At 45.0% G+C, this 24,441-nt stretch overlaps 1 protein-coding gene across 1 annotated transcript in view; it reads right to left on the bottom strand.

Annotated features, from left to right (window-relative positions):
* POLR1E (RNA polymerase I subunit E) overlaps positions 1-24,441 on the bottom strand; it is a 485,913-nt gene that overhangs the window by 456,271 nt on the left and 5,201 nt on the right. The window contains exon 2 of the mRNA XM_069630483.1: positions 18,553-18,656. Coding sequence (XP_069486584.1) covers positions 18,553-18,656 — 104 coding nt within the window. The remainder of the gene's footprint in view (positions 1-18,552; positions 18,657-24,441) is intronic.

Raw genomic sequence — 24,441 nt, 5'->3', positions numbered from 1 at the left:
GTTTACTCAAGACCAGCTAGTTCTAGTTATGCTTCCAACAAGGCAGAGGGCCTTGCAAGACAAATGGATGGGACCCTTCAAGGTTGTGGGAAAACTTGGAGAGGTCAACTATCTGGTAGATCTGGGCAAACCCAGGGAAGCTCCCAGAGTCTTCCACACCAACCGCCTCAAAGCCTATGTCTCTAGACCAGAAGTAGGAGCATTGCTTCTAGCTTCATCAGAAGAGGAGGAGAGTGAAGCTCTACCTGACCTCCTGAGAGGCTTACCTTTGGACGAAAAGGTTGAAGGAGTTAATCTCTCTTCAGATCTGACCCCTGAGCAACAGGAGGAGTGCAAAGCTATGTTAAATCAGTTTGCCCTCCTGTTCTCACTTTCACCAGGCTTGATCCCTTGGGGACAGCATGAGATACTCACTGGTGACTGCCTGCCAGTCAAAAGCAGGGGATATAGAATGTCAGAACATGTCAGAACCCACATCAAAGGGGAGGTCAAGAAGATGCTTGATCTCGGGGTAATAGAGCCCTCTACTAGTCCATGGTCTAGCCCAGTAGTGTTAGTACCAAAGGCAGGATCCAAAGAGTTGAGATTCTGTGTGGACTATAGAGCTCTTAATGCAGTCACCAAGACTGATGCCCACCCTTTGCCAAGGACAGATGAGTTGGTGGATAAACTTGGTGCAGCCAAGTACCTCAGCACACTGGACCTTACGTCAGGCTACTGGCAAATAGCCCTGACAGACCATGCCAAGGAGAAAACTGCATTTTCTACCCCCGTTGGCCTATACCAATTCAAGGTTATGCCTTTTGGACTGAAAAATGCACCTGCAACAATCCAGAGGATGGTGAACCAAGTTCTAGCTGGGATGGAGGACTTCTGCATGGCATACTTGGGTGACATTGCAGTCTTCAGCCACTCCTGGGAAGAACATGTGACCCACTTAGGACATGTTTTGCAGGCTCTTGAGCAGGCCAATCTGACCATAAAGGCAAGCAAGTGCCAAATTGGTCAGAGTAAAGTGGTCTACCTTGGACATGAGGTAGGAGGTGGAGAAATAGGGCCTTTGCTCAGCAAGATTGAAGCTGTGCAAAATTGGACAATACCTACTACTCAGACCCAGGTGAGAGCCTTCTTAGGCCTCACTGGGTACTACAGGAATTTCATTGAGAACTATGGGACCATAGCTTCTCCCCTGAATGTGATCTCCTCTCCAGAATTCCCTAAGAAGGTCAAATGGAATGAGGAATGCAATCAGGCCTTTGAAAACCTGAAGAAAGCTCTCTGCCAAGCTCCAGTACTCAGCGCTCCTGACTACCACCAAACTTTCATTGTACAAACTGATGCTTCCAATGTAGGTATAGGTGCAGTTCTTAGCCAACTGGATGAGAAGGGTAGGGAACACCCCATTTGCTTCATCAGTAGAAAACTGAAGGATCCTGAAACAAGGTGGGCAACAATCGAAAGAGAATGCTTTGCTATTGTGTGGGCACTGAAGAAGTTTAGGCCATACTTGTATGGTTCTACTTTTGTCATTCAGACTGACCACCAACCCTTGAGATGGTTAATGCAAATGAAAGGGGAAAATCCAAAACTATTGAGATGGTCAATCTGCCTCCAAGGGTTTGATTTCACCATTGAGCACAGGTCAGGGTGTCACCATCAAAATGCTGATGGACTCTCTAGGATGTATGTGATCGACTAGAGGTATGAGGTTCATCCAGGAGTGGATTAAATCCTCCTGTCCCTTAGTCTGGGGGGGCGAGTGTTAGGAAGAATTCTCTGTTCAGGCTGAATTTCCTAACCTAGTGAGTGCCCCAGCAGCTTTGCTGGATTTTTGGGGTTTATTTTTTTCTCCTGCCAAGAGTGAGACTCTTTTACCCTCACTCTTGGACATGACTTGAGAGTGATACTGTGACTTGCTATGTGCTTATGGGCTAGGGGGTAATTTTCCCCATAGGCCATCATTGGTTTTTGAATGTGTGTTACACAGCACCCTCAGTGCAGTAGCACATGGGTGTCCTAGAGACCCCCAAACATAGACTCCACACCCTGGGACTGACTACTGTCTCCCTGGGTCTGTAAAGTTACCATTGACTTTACTAGTCTTAACTTAGGAACTTAACCAGTACAAACCATCTTACTGTGGAAGTACTGGTAGGGGCAATTAGATTGCCCCTGGGTCTGTTGTCGAGGGGGTACTGTCCCGTCCCCCCTCGCCGAGTTCTGGCTGGTGGCAGTGGATACCACGGAAATATTCCACCAGAATATTTCCCAATGGGATTTCCCATTGTTTTTAATGGACCACTTTTTGGTGCAATGTTAAAGATACCGCCGGGTTATTTATTTAATATAAATTCACCGGTTGGGATTTTTTGCCAGAACTCACCGCCAAAATGGCGTCTAGGTTCACTTCAGTAACCCTGAACCCGAGTCGAGCCTTTGTTCCACTTTTGGCGTGCTTCTGCACAGAAGCCCTCCAAAGTGGTGCCATTCTGTCTGGGTACCACAGGGGGTGTGGGAGGGGGTTTAGGCACCCTGGACTGAGTTGCCTTGCCAACTCATGTCGCACTCTAGTGTGATTGGCCCAAGTGGTGAGCCACCCCGCTCACCACTTAGCATGTTTGAGTGACAGCTAGGCTGTATGAATGGGGGTTTGCTGCATAAAAGCAGGGTTTTTGGGACTGGTTCTTCAGAAGTCGCCACAGGACCTAAGAAGCCGAAGAGGGAGAAGCCGAGCCGACCTGCCGAGACGACACCACCGGTGAAGCCCTGCAGAACCGTCTCACCACTTTTCCCGACGACAGAGGAGATCTCCCGCCGGAGAGTCTTCTTCCCTTAACTGGTGGGGACAACCAGTTGCTGCCTTCTTTTCGCCGTCCCGAAGCATCTCGTGGCCGCCTTGCCTGTGCCAAGCACCCTGGCAACCGGGATACCACTTTTTACCTCAACCGCGAAAGAGGGGTACAAATCCTTTGTGACCGGAAAACTCCACGGCTGGTCTCTTCCCTGGTAGTGCAACGATCTGCAGCTTTCCTCCACGCCGGGATCACCTCTTCCCCTGGACGACGCCGCGACTTACACCCACTACCAGGAACAACTACCACCGCTGGAGGATCCTTTCCACTTTTAAAAGGTACTGTGTTCCGCCCGGCCTCCCTTGCCACCGATTGTACGGGGTAGATTTAGCCCTCGGCTCTCGAACCTGGGTAGGTCTGGGACACCCTAACTAAACTTTCCAGAACCGTAGTAAAACCTTTTTCCCTCACCTGCAAAGACTGATGACATTGTGTGATCTTGGGCATATTTTTCGCCTGGCTCCCTCTAAAGCGGGCCCCAAACTAATTCTCCTTGTTCCACCATTGACTGTCTTTGCTAACCTTATGTGAAAAGTGTTTTACCTTACTGCTCTCTTTATTTCTGCCTTTTCCCTCCCTTTTGGTAATACTTGTTGGAGTGTCATCTAACGTTAAGCGCTCACCTCTGGTTGGAAATAAGTGGGGTTAACTTAGAATTGTCCAACAAATGATTGGGGATGTACATATGAGTAATAGTAACTGTTTGACTTTCTTATCTTTTCTATTGTGCTAGTGTAATTTATGAGTGTACCTTTAATAAATAAGTCTATACTTTTACACCTAGCTCTGGTCAGTGTTTGCTTGTGCTACTGTGCCTCTGTACCCATTATGTATCCTCTGTATACTGCCTAACTCTTCTTGAGGGAAGTCTGACTGCTCAGCCACAGCTATCACAGTGAATCTGTGTGGTACAGACTGCTACCAAGTGGGTTTACTGCCAACACCTGTAGACTTAAATCTTTTGCAGTGGTCCCAGAGGGAACTGCACAGGTTTCTGCCTAACACAGGGTATGGAGTCTATGGTGGGGTTTCACTATGACACCCCTGTGTTACTGCACGGAGGGTGCTGTGTAACACACATAGGAAAAACACATGAGACCCTATGGAGTAAAGGACCCCATAGCCCATAAAACACATTACCAGTCAAAGGAATACCATTAATCATGTCCAAGAGTGGGAGGAAAAGAGTCTCACTCTTGGCAGGAGGAAAAAAACAAACTCCAGAAATCCAGCAAAGCTGCTGGGGGACTCACTAGGTTAGGAAATTCAGCCTAAAGAGAGAATTCTCTCTAACACTCCGTCCATGCACCCAAAATCCTAGGCCTTGCCCACAACCACTACAAGGCAATGGAGGCAGGCAGGGGAACATGGCACCACATACCATACTTGACAAACGTACCACTGCCTCCAACACCCCTACCCACAGGCACAACACAATGGGAATCCACACCGTCCCACGGCCTCCTCCCATGCACCCAAGAGTCTAGTCCTTGCACACACCCACTGGAAGGCAATAGAGGCATGCATGGTAACACGTGGCCACGTAGATTTCCTGCCTACAGGTACGTATGGGTATAGTAACGGACCCAAACAAGGCACCATTCTCAAACCTACTTCCCATATGTCTCCAATGCACTCCCCATCCCCAATGGAGTCTGCCTGCACTCACCAAAGAATGATAGTCGCCTGTGCAGCTACCCGCCAATGAAGGATATGCAAGTAGCTGCGTGAATGGTCCATATTGCAAAACAGTGATGGTAGAAAATCCTTCCATGGGGCAATGCCACGCATTCTCACTTTCTTTACATCATCTGCAATGCAGGCCCCATTCCCAAGGGAGCGTCCACGCAGTCGCCACATCCTCTGATGAGCTACCCGCAAAATGCCTCACTGCTCTCCCATGCATGGAAGCACTGCATTGCAGGGGTGGAGGCCAGGCCCTAGGCTCTTGGGTACAAGGGATGGCCTACAGCCTCCGCCCATGCACCCAAAGCTTAGGCCTTGCCCCCAACCACTACATGCAGGCATGCAGGGCAACACTGGGCCACGTACCATACTTCACAAACGCACCACAGCCCAACCCACCGCCATGCCACAAGAGAAACCCACAGAGTCTATATAAGCACCGACAACCCTAGGCAGCAGCACAACAGTCACTTTCTGTGCATCCTCTGCAATGCAATCCCTGTTCCCGATAGAGTGTCCATGCAGTCGCCACAGAAGGTTCTCCCCCAGAGGAGCTACCTACAAATTGCTGCATGGCTCGCATACACTACTCGCGCTCCATTTATCGTCTTTGACCTGAACAAATGTATCATAGCTTCCACTTTTCACTTCCCCAAACTTTTCACCCCCTCCTTCACCCACCCGATCCTGCAAACCATGTTTTGCAACCGCTTCTGGCACGGCCAAATTGGTGCAGTGCACACCAGAGTCTTCTTTGACCTGAACAAATATATCATATGTTCTGCATCTCTCCCCCCACCCTTTCCATCCCCTCTTCCACCACCACATGCCGTACATTCCGTTTGTCAGTCCCTTTCGGCTCCGCACTGTCCTCCGATACACTATGGCAGCGTTTCCCAAAACCGTTGATGCACAGCATGCTTCCCTCCAGCCAACCACCGGCCGCATCCAAACTTTGCCGACAGCATTGTACTGCAAGCCAATGAAGCTTCTGACTGCGTAGCGAACAGGGAAATGGACGTACATTTCAGTTCTTTGCAACAAAAGTACTGGTCAGATTTCCACCAAACAAACAAAAGCACTCTTTCTGACCCAAGCCCCCGTTCCTGCCGCAAGTTTGGTGCAAATCCATCCAGCCGTTCGAGCTCTAGCCGTGCGCAAAGTTTTTGCCCATTCAGTCTATGGAGAAAAAAAAAATGGTGGTCTCCCCCTATAAATTCCCGCCCACGCCCAGCACAAAATCTCACCAAACTTGCCAAAAAAAATTCAGAGTGAGCGATAAACTTTTTTGGCAAAGTTTGGTGAGAATTCCTCCAGGGAGACAGGGTGGAGTGAAGTTAAAATTGGTCTTCCTATGATTTTAGCAACAATTTTCCATATCTACACGCCGCCACCGCGGGCTCGTGTAATATATATCTATCTTCAATGAAAAAACGTTGTTAAAAAGGGGCCTTACGGTTACAAGTAAAACCGAAAAACCTCTGAAATTCACGAGTTATGGTAAGCTAAGCAACCATAACTCGCGCCACCACTGTGCACTGCTAAGACTAACACCCAGGACATCAAAGATGACATCACAAATGACAAGCCAAAAAACGGTTGTTTTTCATCCCCGAAGTCCGCAAACAGTCCAGATGTAGTCCTGTGATGTTCGCAAACACTTCAGATATCCGGGGACACCTATGCCTCTTTCTGCATTACTGGGTTGGATGAAAAGCAGTTTTTGGATGACTTATAACTTTGGCGCCACTCAATGAAACTGCATGAAATTTTATTCTAGCCTTGATTCCGAATAGTTCTGAAAAGTGTGGAGCTGGTTTGTCAAGAGGGAACACAATTAGAAGGTGGGGGGGGGGTCCCAAAATAATGTAAATGCGTATAAATGTGGTGCCCTTTGACAGGTCTGCACAAATGTTTGTATAACGATGTTAAATCTTCAAATACATGCGTTTGCAAAGTTTGGTGGGATTCTGTCATGGGGGGCAAAATTAGAAGGGGGGGTCACAAAATATTGCAAAGGCTTATAAATGTGGTGCCATTTGACAAACCCACACAAAGGTTTGAAAAAAGGTTTTAGATCTAGAGTTACATGTATTTGTAAAGTTTGGTGGGATTTTGTCAAAAGGGGGCTAGAGGGGAGAGTTACACCATTTTTAGCTTATAACTTTGCTGCCGTTTGCCGAATGTGGACAAACATTTTCAGAAAGACGATAGACCCAACCTTGAATGTTTATACAAAGTCTGAATGGATTTTGTCAAGTGAGGGCTAAGTTATATGACTATTGTATCTACATTTTGACACTTTTTTAAAAATAAAACATGGGCACATTGCATTGGCAAGGACCTTAAAGCATGGTTTTGCAAATGTGCCCGCATTTTATTTTTTGACAAGTGTCATGATGTAGGTACAAAAAAATAGTGATATACCTTTGTTGACGGAGGTATAGCCCGTGGCCATGGGCAGTGGCCAGATTGTCTGGGTCATGGCATTAGGTCATGACCCGGACAATCTGGTTACTGGCCATGACCACGAGGGACAACAAATGGGGCTAAAGTGGCCATGTCCACCTGGGACCGGCTATGTGATAAAGTTATTCAAAAGTGGGATAGGTTTGAAAGGGAAAAAAAATGTGCTTGTGGTAATATGGTCATAGGGTTCTCTCTTCGCCTTCTGCAGGCTGCCATGGAAAGTGAAGAGGGCTCTGTACAGAGCCCCGCCTTCCCATTCCATGGTGGCCATCTTGGAAAAGGATTTTCCTTCCTACAGAGGGAGGCCGCAGCCCAGTGTAGGAAGAAAAATCCTTTTTTTGTTTTTCTAGCACCCCAGGTTACCGGGGTGCTAATGGCTTTTATCCCCCATTACAGGGGCTGGAATGGGGGCTACTGGTCTGGAGCCCTCGTTACCCACCCTCGGATCGCTTGGGCCAATAACTTGTCCTGCCAGGCCGTTATCCAACATTACAAACACAACGCGTTGTAGGGAATTTTCATCAAAATTAATTTGACATGTGATGTCATTGATGCCATTTGTGACGTCATCTTTGATGTCCTGGGTGTTAGTCTTGGCAGTGCATGGTGGTGGCGCGAGTTATGGTTGCTTAGCTTACCCATAACTGGTGAATTTCAGAGGGTTTTCAGTTTTACTTGTAAACATAACGTCCCTTTTAACAACGTTTTTTCATTGAAGAGAGATATATATTACACGGCCCGCGGTAGCGGCGTGTAGTTATGGATAAGTTGCTAAACCCATAGGAAGACCACTTTTAACTTCACTCCACCCTGTCTCCCTGGAGGAATTCTCACCAAACTTTGCAAAAAAAGTTTATGGCTCACTCTGAATTTTTTTTGGCAGGTTTGGTGAGATTTTGTGCTGGGCGTTTTTTCAGTCAGTGAATGTGAATATATATATATATATATATATATATATACAAACTTTACATGACATGTTCATTGATCTAGAGGTCAAGTTTCAGAACGACACCAATGACACCCAGATTATTTTCCAACTGGAGGGGAAATTGGATGAGAATGCAGACTTTATTCAATCCATCTTTCAAATAATCTCACTTTGAGCCCTAACCAATTTGACAGAATCCAATCAAGAAAAAACAGAACTAGTTTTGATTCCATCCTCACGTATGATTTGTAAACAGCTCCAGATTTCTGTAGTGCTTAAGCCTAAAGGTTGTCCAATTCAGGCCATAGATAAGAGATCTCTTGGGATAATTGTCCCTGTTCATGGCTCCACATGTCAGCAGTCTGATTAGTGCAACCTATCATAATCTTGCGATCCTTAGGCAGCTTCGCCCATTTCTTTCAGAGTCCGCTTGTGCTACTCCAGAGCAAGGGCCATAATTGGAGAAATTGGGAGCTAGAAATGATATCATTCACTGCCTACAACTCCTTCAGAATATGTCTGCTCGCCTTGTTACGAACAGCAAGAGAAGAGAGCACATGCACCCCTTTTAAGGAAGCTTCAATGGCTGCCCATCCATGCCAGGATAACATTAAACGCTTAATTCTGACACATAAAACTCTATATGGCACCACTCCTTTATATATGAGCAGAAGGTGTCCATGACATCAACCTAGCAGACACCTTCGATCATAATGGCACACACTGCTTGTTCAGAGGTTTTTCAGAGAGAAGGCTTATGCAAATCTTTCACAGTTATTGGGGCCAAGATCTGGAACAGTCTTCCTTTATAAATTATTAACATCTCATCTTATGCATTTCAGAATAAAACCTGAAAAACGTTTTGTTCGACGCCTGCTGAGAGTGCAAGATAGTTTTACAACCCAAATTACTCCCCTTCTGGCAAGATGGATACACTGGAGCTTTGAGATCTTTCTTTTGGTAATTGCGCCTGGAACTTCATCTGGTTATGTTGCAATTTTCAGGTTTTAATTTTCAAGCAGTTTTATAAAATGCTTATGAATATGTTTTATTTCTGCTTTCCTCATATTAGGTTTTTCATATTCTGAGTATAAAGAGAGACTCTCACAGACATCCCCTTTTTTGTTAACCAACCTCACCTACGGACTCGCTACATGGTTGGCTTTCTCTCTCCTATCACCTCATCCCCCATTAATGGTGGCACTCGCTGGAAGGTTCTCCTTAACCTTTTCGCCATTTCCAGAGTCATCATCAATGTCCATTTCAATGGAACCATCATGGTTCAGCGTCCTCAACCCAACCTTCTCTTTGACAGGCTCTTCCCTCGCCTCTCTAACCTCACCTCTCACTCCGGCCAGGCTCCCCTTCCATCTGTGCCTCCCTCCTCTGCACTGGCTCCCTTGCCCAATGACCCTTCATCCTCCTCTGTACAGGACCCCTTGACCACTGTGCCTTCCTTCCTCCGCTGCACAGGCTCCCTTGCCCACTGTGCCTCCCTCCTCTACACTGGCTCCCTTGCCCAATGTGCCTCCCTCCTCCTCTACACTGGTTCCCTTGCCCACTGTGCCTTACTCGTCCTCTGCACAGGCCCCCTTGACCACTGTGCCTTCCTCGTCCTCTGCACAGGTCCCTGTATTAAAGTTGGGTTAGCAAATAAGCAGTCTAACGTGGCTTGCTTTCTGCCCACCCCCCACGTAGTCTAGCCCGGAATGTTACCCATTGTGAGACCATTAAGCATATACAGATTTCAATTGTTCAAGAAATTCAACCATTTGTCACCTTGTGCAATTGGCTTAGAGATGGCCATTTTGGATTTAATGGCAACATTGTCACAGGAAGTAATATTATGGGGGCATCTGCATCGGTCATTAAAGTCCCCCCAACGAAGATAACCCACCCCCTATCTTCCCACATCCAGTTAGCAAAGATGTTAATGCTTTCAGAAGGCTGTCAGTATGTATTCCTCCAGGGGGTCCTATAAACAGACAAACAGTAGGCGGGTTTCAATGTCCCTCAATCTGACATCAACCTCTGCCACAAGAATATAATCCAAGCACTCAGTCAGCACAGTTCTAAATAATTTCAAAGGCTGTCTCGCGCCAATCAGGAGACCACCATACAGGGCGCCCATGTGTCCCTCTTTTAGTAAGCACCTGACTGATGTTAAACCAGTTAACAAAATAATGATCCCGAGTCTCCGGCCCCCAAAAACTAAGCGACCCCTGTGGTATTCCAGGAGGAGATAGAAATGCTTCATTGGTCCTTAGTAGTTCTTGTTGGGAGGGCTGCTGCCAGCCATCTCAGCACACTCTGGATTTTGTTGCTGTTGGCCTCTCCTGCCAAACCCCCTTTGGTTTCTGCTTTGCGAGGAGATTTTACTCCTTTGGGCCAGCAGGTCAGGGTCAGGTGCCTTTGGATCTACATCTAATTCGAATCCAAGGTTACACAATTGATTTTTGTGATTACGAATCAGGATGATCAAGTCAATGACCTTCCAATGGGGGATACTGTCGCATTGATGCATTTAAGAGGCTCCACAAATTTAGTCTCTAGTACTCTCAAGGATGGAATTTGATGTATTGTATTTAAGAATACCGAGTGGTTTGACCATATATTTCTCTGCTGTTGGTGTGTTCTTAATAGTGAATGTAATTGCATCCAGATCGTTTTTCCCATCTGGGTGCACCATGTTAAAGATTGGTGCAGCTGATGTACATTTTTTCATTCTCTTCACTCCATCTGGGGTTGAGCAGACATTTTGCCTGCCTTTATCAAGCTTATGCTCTGTCTGAATTTCCACTTCTGCCACAGACTCAGCGTCTGAATCATTATTGTCTGTTGACTTGTCACTAGGCAGTATCCAGCTCATCAGAGTGCCAGATCTCTTGTCCAATCTCCTTTTCTGATGAGCACACTTCTTACAGGCTCTTTTGGATCTATTCCCCAAGTTGGCCAGATCTGAGGCGGTGGGGCAAGTCTTTTTAGTATGTGACATTTGCTTCTTTGTGTCCTTGCAAGCTTGTCGTTTCTCTCTGCATGTCGGGTAAATCAGATGGGGGCGCTGGGCCTTCCCCGCTATCCATCCCCCCGAAAGTATCACAATCTCCTCCCCTGTTGCCTCTTTATTAGTCATGGTCGACCATACCCCTTCTTCATGTGCCACTTATTTGGCCATTACTCAGTGAGGTTATAGGAGGGGGACGTAGCCCGAGCAGGGATAGCACACTTCACATCAGCCCTGGTTAGAATGTCGCTTATCCGTCCGCAGAGTTTGAACAAGATCTTCATTGCAAACTGTAGTGTTGACAGACGATTGAATTTCCGTAAGCTGATCAACTTGGCAAGAGTGGATACAAAGAGGCAGAGAGGGGCCCAAATCTGGACACATATTAGGTGAAGTTGATAGCCTAACAGGGGTAACTCTTTCCTTTTGATCAGGGTTTTTATGCAGAATCAATGTATCCTTTAAATTGGTGGTAATTGATGTTCTTAGTTTTCCCATTTTCCATCTGTTAATCAGCAGGCGGGAGGCGTATTTGAAGATGCAACAAATCCTTTTATTCAGAAAAAAAAAAAAAAAAAAAAAAAAACTTTAAATGCAGTTTTCAACACAAGCACGATTTTCGTTTTTTCAAGGAAGCACTTCTTTCACTTTCCTGAATAAGGCCTTAAATCAGGGTTGGTGCTGTGACACGGGTTAAGGCCAAATTAATGTAAAGAAAGAAAAAAAACACAGAAGTCTTTTAAATGTCCTTGCCTTTTATTGTGGGCTTCTTTTTCCTCCTAAGGCACTCACTAAGCGTTGCTTCAGACTTCCTATCTGAAGTTCAATAAAAAAAAGAGATGTCCATTCCGGTAACCTTTTCTTTCCTTGGTTCCGTGCGTTAAAGTAAACAGTCCATAAATCAATGCCCGTGTCGTCTAACAGCCAGCATTTATCCCGGCCAAATGGTGCTTTTCAAGTAAGCCCCTGTCAGAGGGACTCTGCGTTTTTCTGCGGCGAGAGTCCGCGCATACGGACTTCTTGCATGCCTGTGGCTCTGGCAATCAGTATGCCCAGTTAAAACCTGCTGCCTCCTCCTTCCATTTCTCCTTGCACTCGCCTTCTCCCTGGATAAAGAAAGAACAGACAGCCTCTCTGAATCCACGCATGCGTTAAAAATGCTGTCTTCCCCTCCCCTCCCAAGTCCAGGTGTGTTCAATCTTTCCGTGCTCTCATGAATCAACCCCACCCTTTCCTCGCTTTTCTCTCTGGGCTCTCCCACCTGACCTCCCTGGTTATTATTGGATTCCACCAGCCCTCCTGATATTCTGTCCGTTCTGAATGCCTTTCTTCTGCTGAGGTAATAAGGTAGGTGAAGGTCACTATGCGTTTTGGAACTAAGTGATTTGGCAGCTTTTCTTCGTGATTCAGCATAGTGTATTGTGGGAGAAGTAGTTTTCTGACATGTAGTCTCTGTAGATTTTATTTTGGAATCTCCTGGCAGAGTGGGTTTTTTCATTATGTGCGGCATGTTTTCACCGTCCATGACTGCAGGTACAGGGTGTTCTGTTAACTTTATGCTGGTGAGTGGGCTAGATGTCCCGCCACTGTTCAAATTAGGTGACTCCGGGGGTGTATCCTCACATACCTCCCTCAAGGAATCATGCCGATCGGGCTGATCTAGGGAACGAGACAGATAGTCCGCTACCAATTGATATTTTCCTGGTTTGTGCACGGTTACAAATCGGAATGGCTGTAATGTAAGAAACCATCGCAATACCCTGTGATTGGAATCTTTCTGTGTTGCTAGCCACCATAAAGGAGCATGGTCCGTGAAAATGGTGAACTCTCTACCCAGCAGATAGTAACGTAAAGATTCCACTGCCCATTTTATGGCTAAGCACTCCTTTTCCAGGGTTGAATATGGAAGTTCGTGTGATAACAGTTTTCTGCTTATAAAAACAACTGGGATGAGTTCATCTTCTGTTCCCTGTGATAGTACAGCCCCCAGGCCGCACCCTGAAGCATCAGCTTGTAAAAAGAAAGGCTTGGAAAAATCGGGGCAGTGTAGAACCGGCCTGTTAGCGATCAGTTTGATCAGAGAATAAAAGGACCGGGTTACTTCTGGGGTGAGTGTTAGCGTTTTGTTGGTTTTGAGGGCGTCTGTCAATGGGGCAGCTATAGAGGAAAAGTGAGGAATGAACCTTCTGTAATATCCCACAAATCCTAGAAAAGCTCGTATCCCTTTCCGGGTGGTGGGCACTTGGAGCTGTTGTATGGCTTGTACTTTGTCTAACAGAGGTGTTCTCACTCCTCCACCCACTGAGTATCCTAAGTATTTGGTAGTGTTTGCTGCCAGTTTGGTTTTTTTAGGGTTTATGTGCAAGCCGGCTTCTCCCAATGCCACGATTACTTTTTTAAGATGGGATAAGTGTTCCTCCCAGGTGGTACTGAAAATAACTATATCATCCAAGTAGGCAGCTGCATAGGTTCATGTGGTCTTAGGATTTGGTCCATCAGGGCTTGGAAAGTGGCCGGTGCCCCATGCAGACCGAAAGGAAGGACAGTAAACTGGAAGAGGCCTTGAGGGGTTGCAAACGCTGTCTTTTCTTGATCCTCTGGGTGCAGTGGTATTTGCCAATACCCTTTTGTGAGGTCCAGTGTGCTTAGATATGTTGCTGCTCCTAACCTTTCTAATAACTCATCAATTCTAGGCATGGGATAAGCTTCATAGCGAGATATTGCATTCAATTGTCTAAAATCCATGCAAAATCTTGTGGACCCATCAGGCTTAGGTACGAGTACCACTGGTGAGCACCAGGCGCTTTTGGATGGTATGATGGTGCCCAGTCTCAGCATTTCCTTTATTTATGTCTTCCCGTTTGGCCTCGGGTATCCGATAAGGTCTGAGGCGGACTATTTTGCCTGGTTCTGTTTTTATGTGGTGCGACACCAGGTTGGTTCGCCCCGGCAGTCCGGAAAATACTTTTGATACAGGATCAAGGTATCCAAACAACTCTGCTAGTTGATTCTTACTCAGTTGTTGCCCGACCATCACATCATGTAAACCACTGGGTGCGTTGGGCACCAACTGTTCCGCCACCGATAATTCGGAGAGGGCTGCACACAGTATTTGTGGGGTATCCTCTCTCCACAATTTGAGCAGGTTTACATGATCATTTTTGTTTTTTTCTTTTCTGTCGGGCTGGGCTATTTCATAGTTCACCGGTCCTAAGACTTTTGTGACTTGATAAGGACCCTTCCACTGTGCCAGCATTTTATTGGTAGTTGTTGGTAATAGGACCAGGACTTTGTCTCCCACTTTAAAGGTGCGTAATCGGGTTCATTGTTCGTAATATTTTTCTTGTTGTAGTTGGGCTCGACCTAACCTCTCTTGTGCAAATTCCCGGAGGTGCCCCAAATGTTCTTGTAAGTCATTTACATACTCCGACAACGTTTTCTCTTCTTGATTCTCCCACGTGTTCTTTAACACTTTCAGAATAGATCTTGGTTGCCTTCCAAATAACAGTTCAAAAGGGGAAAATCCTGTGGAGGATTGGGGCGTGTCGGGCAGTATCATTAGTACCCATGGTAGTGTTCTGTCCCACCCCAATCCTGTGGGACTTGTGGCCCTTCTTAACATTTGTTTTATGGTCTGATTGTATCTTTCCACAAGTCCATCAGTTTGTGGGTGGTACACAGAAGTTTTCAGATGCTTTATTCCTAATGTTTTACACACTTCTTTCATTACAAGGGACATGAAATTGCTTGCTTGATCTGTCACTATTTCTTGGGGTATTCCCACTCGGGCGTAATATGGGAGCAAGACGTCGCAGACTTGTTTAGCTGAGATACCTCGTAGGGGAAACGCTTCCGGGTATCTTGTGGCATAGTCCAATACCACCAAGAGAAACTTATACCCTCGGCTGCTAGGTTCTATGGGGCCGACAATATCCATCCCGATTCGTTGGAAAGGCTCTTTAATAAGGGGCATCCTCTGCAACGGGGCTCGAGGCGGAATACGATTACTGGTCTTTTGGCAGATGGAACATTCCTGACAATACTTAGCCACCTCTGCATATATCCCCGGCCAGTAGAAGTTCAGGAGTAGTCTTTTCAGAGTCATATTTTCTGCCAGGTGCCCCCCTGTGTTGTGGTCATGTGCTAGTTGCACCAAATTCTTGCGATAGGACAGAGGTACCAATAGTTGTTCTTTTTCTGTGTGGTCTACCCCTCTGGTTATCCTGTAGTAAAGACCCTGCGTCTCTCTAAAATATGGGGTGGAGCCTGTATTTTGGGTTGTGTCATGAGCTTGCTCTCTTGCCCGTTTTAGGGAGTCATCCGTTTCTGTTTCGGTGCGGAATGAGGGTATATGATCCTCTACTTTCCAATCTATCAGGGCTATTTCCTGGGCTTCTGCCCTCCATCCCCACTTATTCTCTCTTTTCTGTGCCCGTGACAACCGTTCCCGAAGTGGGCACCCCTTCAGTTCTGATCCGGAATACGGTGCTTCTTTTAGCCATTTTTCAAATCCGGGTAAGTCGGTACCCATCAGGACTGGGGCTGGTAGTGTAGGTATCACTGCTGCTTTTATTGGAATCTGCTCCCCCTCTATCCCCAAAGTAATGTCTCTGGTAGGATACTCTTTGACATCCCCATGCACACATTTCACAACTACTCCGCTCACCTGGTTATCTTCTTGGTTGCTTACATGGGGCTGGATCGCTGTTTGACGACTTCCGCTGTCCATCAGGGCCTGGGCGGGGTGTCCATCCACTGTTACTTCTATCACGTACGGGAGTCGCCGTCTTCGGATTTCCTGGGACTGAATGGTTCCAATCTCCATCGGTTCTGGTTTTGCTTTTCGGGAGCAGAATCTTGCTATGTGCCCCCATTCACCACACTCAAAGCATTGTGGGCCCCCAGGGGTTCTCGGACCCCCATTACCTGAGGACGCTCTGATCTCTGGCCGAGGTCTGGGCTCTGCCGATATCGATCTGTAAGGCCCATTGCGCAGGGTGGCCACGTCTCCGCTTTGTTTCACTTGGGGTGTCAGGAAGGACATTGGGGTACCGGCTTTTTGGAAGGCAGTTGCTACGTCTATGGCTTCTGGTAGTGTTAGGTGGTGGTGTTGTCTGACCCACCCCTGTATAGGTCCGGGCATGGCCTCTACAAATTGTTCAAGGATGATTTTGTCTTTGATTTGCCCAATGGTGGAGGTGCTGGGCTGCAACCATTTCTCTGCGAGGTCCTGAATTCTATAAAATAGTTGTCTCGGGCTCTCTCCTGGTTTGAGCCTGGTCTCCCGATACTTGATCCTATAGGACTCTTCATCCATTCCCAGTCTTTCTAGGATAGTTTTTTTCAGTTCGACATATGGGGTATCCCCTGTGGGATTTGCTCCTTGATAGGCTCCCTGCATTACCCCAGTCAGCAAAGGGGCCAGAAAGAAAGCCCATCTCTCTTGTGGCCATTGGGCGGCTCTTGCTATTCGTTCAAAATTGACAAAGAAAAAACTTGGGTCATCCCCCGTTTGGTATTTCTGAAGTACTGTGGGTGGAACTGCCTGTTGAGTTCTTGTTGCCGCTACGGCTTCCCCCAGTATTCGTAGTGCTTCTCTACCTTGATCTTGGGCGGCATTCTGTACCTGGATTGCCTGCTGCAGGGCCTGGCGATCTACTTGTGCTTGGTGTCCCTGCACCTGGATTAGTTGCTGTAACTGTTGCTGACCCTCAGCCAAGGTTTTTATTACCGCTTCTATTGTTTTGTGGTTGGCGAGGCGCTATCTTTATCCCACCGCTGCCACCACTGTTAATCAGCAGGCGGGAGGCGTATTTGAAGATGCACCAAATCCTTTTATTCAGAACAAACAAAAAACAAAAAAAAACTTTAAATGCAGTTTTCAACACAAGCACGATTTTCGTTTTTTCAAGGAAGCACTTCTTTCACTTTCCTGAATAAGGCCTTAAATCAGGGTTGGTGCTGTGACACGGGTTAAGGCCAAATTAATGTAAAGAAAGAAAAAAACACAGAAGTCTTTTAAATGTCCTTGCCTTTTATTGTGGGCTTCTTTTTCCTCCTAAGGCACTCACTAAGCGTTGCTTCAGACTTCCTATCTGAAGTTCAATAAAAAAAAGAGATGTCCATTCTGGTAACCTTTTCTTTCCTTGGTTCCGTGCGTTAAAGTAAACAGTCCATAAATCAATGCCCGTGTCGTCTAACAGCCAGCATTTATCCCGGCCAAATGGTGCTTTTCAAGTAAGCCCCTGTCAGAGGGACTCTGCGTTTTTCTGCGGCGAGAGTTCGCGCATACGGACTTCTTGCATGCCTGTGGCTCTGGCAATCAGTATGCCCAGTTAAAACCTGCTGCCTCCTCCTTCCATTTCTCCTTGCACTCGCCTTCTCCCTGGATAAAGAAAGAACAGACAGCCTCTCTGAATCCACGCATGCGTTAAAAATGCTGTCTTCCCCTCCCCTCCCAAGTCCAGGTGTGTTCAATCTTTCCGTGCTCTCATGAATCAACCCCACCCTTTCCTCGCTTTTCTCTCTGGGCTCTCCCACCTGACCTCCCTGGTTATTATTGGATTCCACCCGCCCTCCTGATATTCTGTCCGTTCTGAATGCCTTTCTTCTGCTGAGGTAATACGGTAGGTGAAGGTCACTATGCGTTTTGGAACTAAGTGATTTGGCAGCTTTTCTTCGTGATTCAGCATAGTGTATTGTGGGAGAAGTAGTTTTCTGACATGTAGTCTCTGTAGATTTTATTTTGGAATCTCCTGGCAGAGTGGGTTTTTTCATTATGTGCGGCATGTTTTCACCGTCCATGACTGCAGGTACAGGGTGTTCTGTTAACTTTATGTTGGTGAGTGGGCTAGATGTCCCGCCACTGTTCAAATTAGGTGACTCCGGGGGTGTATCCTCACACCATCATATTCCCTTGAAGTAACATAGGTTCAGTAAGGAGTTATTGTCTACGTCTCCCAGGTTGGAGCTTGCTTCCTGCTGTCCAGTTTCCCTGGAGCAGGGCAAGTCAGGTACCTCACTCTCAATGTTATTGATTTGTGCCGTAACTTCAATCCGTGTTACAGGAAAGAATGAGGTTACTAGCCCAGGAGGTATTTCAGTTTGTTGGGCCAGGGCATTGTTTCCCTCTATTACTGTGCCGCTCTGCAGTCGCAATGCATTCATTGTCATTTTATTACGATGTCCCTTGCGTACAGCAGCGTTATGCATACGCATGTTCACGGTCATTTCCGATGTGTGGCCTTTCTATATTCATTACATTCCCCAGGTCTTTGTAGTAAAGCAAAATAACTTACCCCCACACAGGCTTAAGGACTCACCAGGACAGTGAGACAGCACTCCTAGTAGCACTCGCTTGAATGCAAATTTAAGTGAAATCCTCTCACATGCCAACAGGAATTTGTGCCTCAACACACCTCCCAAGTATATAAATGACCCCTTCGCTGCATCTTCAAACCAATCACAGTTTGGACAACATAGCCCTTAGCTCAGTGTCCTAGAAAGCCCTACTGCTTCACATCCAACTTTAAAATACTTATCTGAATCCTGAAAAAATCCTTTTAAAAAGGATGGCACAAGTCAAATCAGTTCACAAAGTTAACAATACTCACCAAAATTCTCTGATGCTTCTTTCTGGGGTGGCCGTCATCTTTATGCTTGTACAAAGCAAAGTCCACGGTTTCCGTAGTCTGGAGCTTCCCATTTGAAAACTGAGCTGTAGTTAAACAATATCAAGTTAGAGACAGTAAATGGATATTGAGCTTATTTGAAACTTTCTGCCAAAAATGAATTTTATCTACAAAGAATCTCAGAATAAAATAAAGAGACCACACTTTCATTATGGTCGCACAACTCTGGTGCCTGGATGGACAGGGGATACGTTTGACAATATGATAAATAGAATCTTTAGGGTCACAGCATGGTCTAGTTTAAAGGCAAATTGGATAAAGGGGTACATTTGATAAACATATTGAAAGCTACCATTACAAAGACATGCAGGAGGAAGGGTGCATAATTTAAATGTGCAAGTTAATAGCCAACCATAAAAAAGTCAGTTGCCACCTCAATCTACACATACACACACCACAACAGTTCCTACTAGCCAAGAGTCAAATATCAATAGCCAATGGAGAGTGCAAACGTGGCACACCGGGCTACACTTTTATGCAACAGCATACGTACAATACTATTCCTGGATCCTCCACTACCTAATCACTCAATCGGGCCATTAAAGCATTCACAAAACCATCCCAATGATATTCACATGTCTACACATCCCCAGTGGGGTATAGTACTGAATGCTTAAATTAAGTAACTACCCGAGTCTCTGCTCTATGCTGATCTTTTTCCCCATACTTGTATATCTAACCACAAAATGTAATGAGATTCACAGATTTGACTTTGCCCTTAGCACACCAAGCTGAGAAGGACGATGAACCCGAAGTTTGTCCAACTATTTTATTATGTCTTAGTAGAGAATACCCTTGCTTCCCCATCGCTCATGCTAGGCTTATTAGCTTGCAATATGTATCCTTCTCCAATCTGCCACCTTTGAGGGTAGGCCCCACAGCAGCCTTTTTCACTTCCCCCACCATCATCCAAATTACTAGGAGACTACTCAATAGGTTTGTTGGTGGCAATGCAGCCACCTAAACTGAGCAAACCAGCTCTGATTTACACAATCTGCCTCCACCTATTTTGCTCTTCTGGGAAAAATTCCACCTGCAAGCCACAATCCTAAAATGTGGAAAATCACACTGAGGCTCGCAACCATTGGCGTGCGACCGCACACCAAGATGTCGTATTATGCCGTGAACCAGGCGAATCCCAAGGAAAGGTGGCAGAGAAGCACAATTTTTATTTTAATTTGGTTAGTTGTTAATAACAACTTTTCAAATCTTTACCATTTTCACACAACAAAAAAAAAAAAAACCAACATATAACATTATACAAAATTACAAATTTACACTATGGTTACATTTTCTCTTCAACAGAGAGACACCCCTTGGGCGCCATGGATATAGGTCCAGCACTAAATAGAAGGGGCCATTAATGCAATGCTGGGGCAGAGTACAATACCCTAATACCCTTGGAAGAAAATGGGAACTAAAATCAAAAGGACTCTCCCAAGGTGCAGGAAAGTGATCCAAGAAAGCTATGACGGCTCAGGACAAACAAAATGTTTGCTACCAAATGCAGGAATTGAAACGGGTAGATTGCTACTGCTCCGCCACTGGGCCCTGGCACAGGCACAGACACAATCACGAACCTGCGTGACTCGTGTCTTAAAAATTAGACTGGGGATCCCAAAGACGTTACCTGCATTCACAAAACAAGATGTTCAAAAACACAACTCATACAAATTGAATGACTATTGAATGATTTCTTTAAAAAACAAATTCTGACTACCATCAGTCACAATCAATTCGACCTCATGAAGAGCCACACCCAAGTGGCGAAACACTTGCAGAGGTTTGACATTTAGAATGAAGTTTGAGAATTCAGGATTAAGAAAACTTGGACACTAATAGGATAATAGATTAAGAGAATCTGGATATTAAAGACAGAAGAAACATGAGAATCTAATAATTAACAGAATCAAAAACAAATGTGCACACTAAGAGGATAAAAAGGATCTGGATACTTAAAACAAAAGTAGTATGAGAATCCAATAACAAACAAAAAAATTGAACAGCATCAAAGATCAAGAAAATTTGAATATCGGGGACAAAAAACAATAAACGGACATTAAACCAAAAAGAACAAATAATGATGCAATTATGCATTTTATTTAACAGAATTATCTTCATTAAGAATAAATCAAAGCAAAAACTCATTGGTGTTTGTTTCAATAACTCTTATCTTAGGCGCCTTTAACCTAAATATTGCAATTCAGAATCTTATTTCTGGTTTGACATCTAGTTCTGGTCTACAATATGTTATTTTAAAGAAAGGGTTTGCTATCACGACGTGAGAAGGTACTGGAAACTTACATGAATAGAAGGTGAAGAATATTAGATAAAAACGGACTGAGAACCAGGCTAGCGCACTCTCTTCGGGCCCTTAGTTGGAGAAGATAGCACCAATAGTGTGTGTGATGAGACATGATATTGGTTGGGTTACTATGTGTTTTTATCCAAAGTGCACTGGTACTGTTACACTTCTAACCAAGAAGGGTTGGGCAGTACAATTAAAAGACACAGAATGCTGCATGATTTGAGGGATAAACATGTAGATAAAACATTTATACAGGAGACTCATTTAGATGTGCAAAAATCTTACTAATTGTGTAGAGGCTGGGTGGGCCATGCGTTCCATGCACAATGCCCCAGGAAAAGAGGGGTCTCTATTCTGGTAACTAAGGGGAGGCTCCCCTTTGTGATGCTAAAGATAGAAGCCGATACAAATGGCAGATACATCATGGTCCACATTTCATCAGCATTATTATATACATCTGACACCATAGAAGAAAACTCAGTTTTCTTCAACCACCACCTTTTCAGCACCTACACAACATTTATTAAGCATGATGTTTATAGGTCGATACTTCAATCTGACCCTAATACACTAGACGAGCAATCCACATCAGCCTCTAACCATCAAAGCACATAAGAAAACTAACACATTATCTAATTTAATAGATCTGGTTTGTCGATACATGTTGGGTAAAAAATAATTAGAAGTAGGGGTGGGGGGCGATGAAACCCTCTTTTTTGTTTCGACTCTAGAGGGTAAATATCTAACAGAAAATAGAAATGCAGGGTCAAAAGGCTACCCCTCTCTGACGCACAGGTAAAATACAGAAGGCTAGATTAACTTATACACTAACCAATAGATCACATAGCTGAACAAGGGGAAATGTACAGATAAAACAAAGTTTATTCATAATAAAGGTTACATATAATAAAGGATAAATAACAGGGACTAAACCATTAGTCTTGCACAGAGATGAAAAGCAAACACTTCAGTGCGTTGTGTGGGTTAGTAACAACAATGGTGAAATTGCATGTACTGCTGAAACATTAGCAGTACGTAACTACTGTCGACACAACAAGTAGGTGTTTCTGGTTCAGAGGTAATTTTAACATCAAAATCACAGTGTGGCACTGCTTATACGATGTTCCGAACTGTCGTCAGGACAATATAGTGTGTTGTTAACATGGGGGGCCTGTTGCAGCAGATTGCTCTGTTCATCTAAAAAATTAAAAAGTAAACTAGTTTTAAAAGAAGTGCGATCAGGAACCTTGCAAATAAGGTTGGGGGCAGTTCTGTAGATGCCGACCTACCTAGGGTGCTGAGGTGGCGTCTCGAGGTGAAATGATTCAATGCTGTCTTGTTTACAGGCAAAAAGCAACCTCTTTCATAGGGGCTTTAGAAGATAAGTGTGGATAAAGAGGCTAGAATTAGGCTCGATTGTGTGATAGTAGGTCGAAAATAGGCAAAGTCCTATTCTCTGGCCTGGCGTACCCGATTTAGCAGGACATGGGACTCGGCATAGAGATTACTGTCCGTTGTACAAAGTCGTAGCAGTGGTATATTCCGCCTTAAGGATTAACGAAATGCTGCAGTAGAATAAAAGCAACAGGATTTAGGGCTGCTGCACCTTGGTAGATGCAGAAGAAAGCCAGATGAGGCTGTGCTGTTAAATTGCAAGGATTAAGAGTCAGACAACACCCAGTGCTAGACACGTCATAACACATAATGGAATTGCCTAATGGTCATGTGCGGGTGGTTAAAGGCAGGCATAGCCTTGAAATGGTGTTGCGAACGAGCATGCAGAGGTCGTTACAGACAAAGCACCAGGTTGCTTGGCAACAGGCCGTGAGCAGCGTTATTCGGCGTGATCGTGGGTCTAAGAGATCGCAGTGTCTATAAAGAGACTTACTGGGAAAGTGGGTGGGTATTTACAGAAAGTAGCACTGGGGCAACAAGCAAGACTTAGTGTTTAAAGGGCCTGAAATGCGCTTACCATGGGTCCGATGATCTGCACGCCCAGTAAGATCAGTGGCTCGATGTGCGTGCATGCACAGTGTCAGGAGAAGCGATTTCAAGATCAAACTCAACTTTATTGGCAACAAACAGGTGACACGAGAGGAGCTGTATCTGTTTGATTAGAGTTTTTAACTTAGTAACGGGGCATATATAGTGCAGCTATTATAGTTTAAAGCCCTAGAAGAGAAACGACCAGGCACACAGATGGCAATTAGTCACAATTTGCCTATCTATAAATGTGTCAATTGTAGTGCATTAGTGATTTATGCATCGTTAGTGGGGCTGTAGTGGTCCCACATATACTCGCATTCCCTGGCGTCAGTTTGGTGCAGTGACTAAAACCAAAAAAGTGTACATCCTATTACATATTATGATAGAATGTACTAATGACCAGAGCATCGCATATAGGCTGATGGAGATGATTTTTACATTTGGTGTTAATTGACAAACAAGGAGGCATGGTACAATTCACTGTTTTTTTTTAAAAAAAAGAAGAAAACTATGCAAAGAATGCAAAAACGTTGTAGGCTGGGCAAGCAAATGACAACAACATGCAAAAGGATGCAGAAGGCATGCACAGTAAATATAAACTTCATCAATGCAGAGAGAACAGTGTAAATAAATAATGGCAGACTAGTGTGGGCATTGGTATAACAGCTGAGACAACTGTATTCAGTTGAAGAAGAGATTCCATTCTATAGAAACATTAAGTCCGTTTTTGACAGAATCTAAACGATGTATCCATTTTTGCTCAAGCTTTCGTAGCATACAGTCACGATTGCCTCCTCGAAATTGATTTCTAGCTGTCTAGAATATGAACCAAAACAGATCTTGATGACTATGTTTCATGGCTTTAAAATGTGCTACCATGGGCTTATCTTCGACTTGGTTTTTTATGCAGGATTTATGCTCACATATGCGTTGGCGTATTTCACGCTTGCATTTCCCTACATATATCAAGCCACAAGGGCAGTTTAGCGCATACACTAACCATTTTGTTCTGCAATTAGTGAAAGTATTAAAACTCCATGTTTTTCCATTCAGGTCAATGTCTTTCATATCTTTAGTGAAACAGCAGACGGAACATGTTCCACACCTGTAATGTCCCTGGACTGGAGGTAGATTCCATAGGGTGGATTGGGTACTTGCTGGTTGTACAGGTCCTTCGTAAGAGGCAATCTAGGCAATCTTTAAGATTTCTGCAGCGTTTAAAAGCAAAACATGGTTTGTCTGGTTTAAAGGTTTCTGTTTGGATAGTGTCCCTGTGGCGTAATATCATTTTTCTTAGAGAGTTGCTGAGGGGGCTGTAGGTGGTGACACACGTGATTTTATCAGCAGTTCTTTCTCTGGGAGATGGAGACAAACAGGAATCTCTATTTGTATGCTTAGCTCTCTTCCGTGCTCTGCGTATGACATATCCTGGTTAACCTTGTTCTTTAAGGTGGCCTGACAGTTCTTTGTTTTTGATCTCGTTATCAGCTAGAGTCGTGCAGTTGCGTCTAAGACCT

Source organism: Ambystoma mexicanum, chromosome 6q (assembly GCF_040938575.1).
Source record: "Ambystoma mexicanum isolate Mex_15411 chromosome 6q, UKY_AmexF1_1, whole genome shotgun sequence".
Taxonomy (NCBI): Eukaryota; Metazoa; Chordata; class Amphibia; order Caudata; family Ambystomatidae; genus Ambystoma; species Ambystoma mexicanum.
The sequence above is the reverse complement of the archived record's forward strand: the minus strand, read 5'-3'. Positions and strand labels throughout refer to the sequence as shown.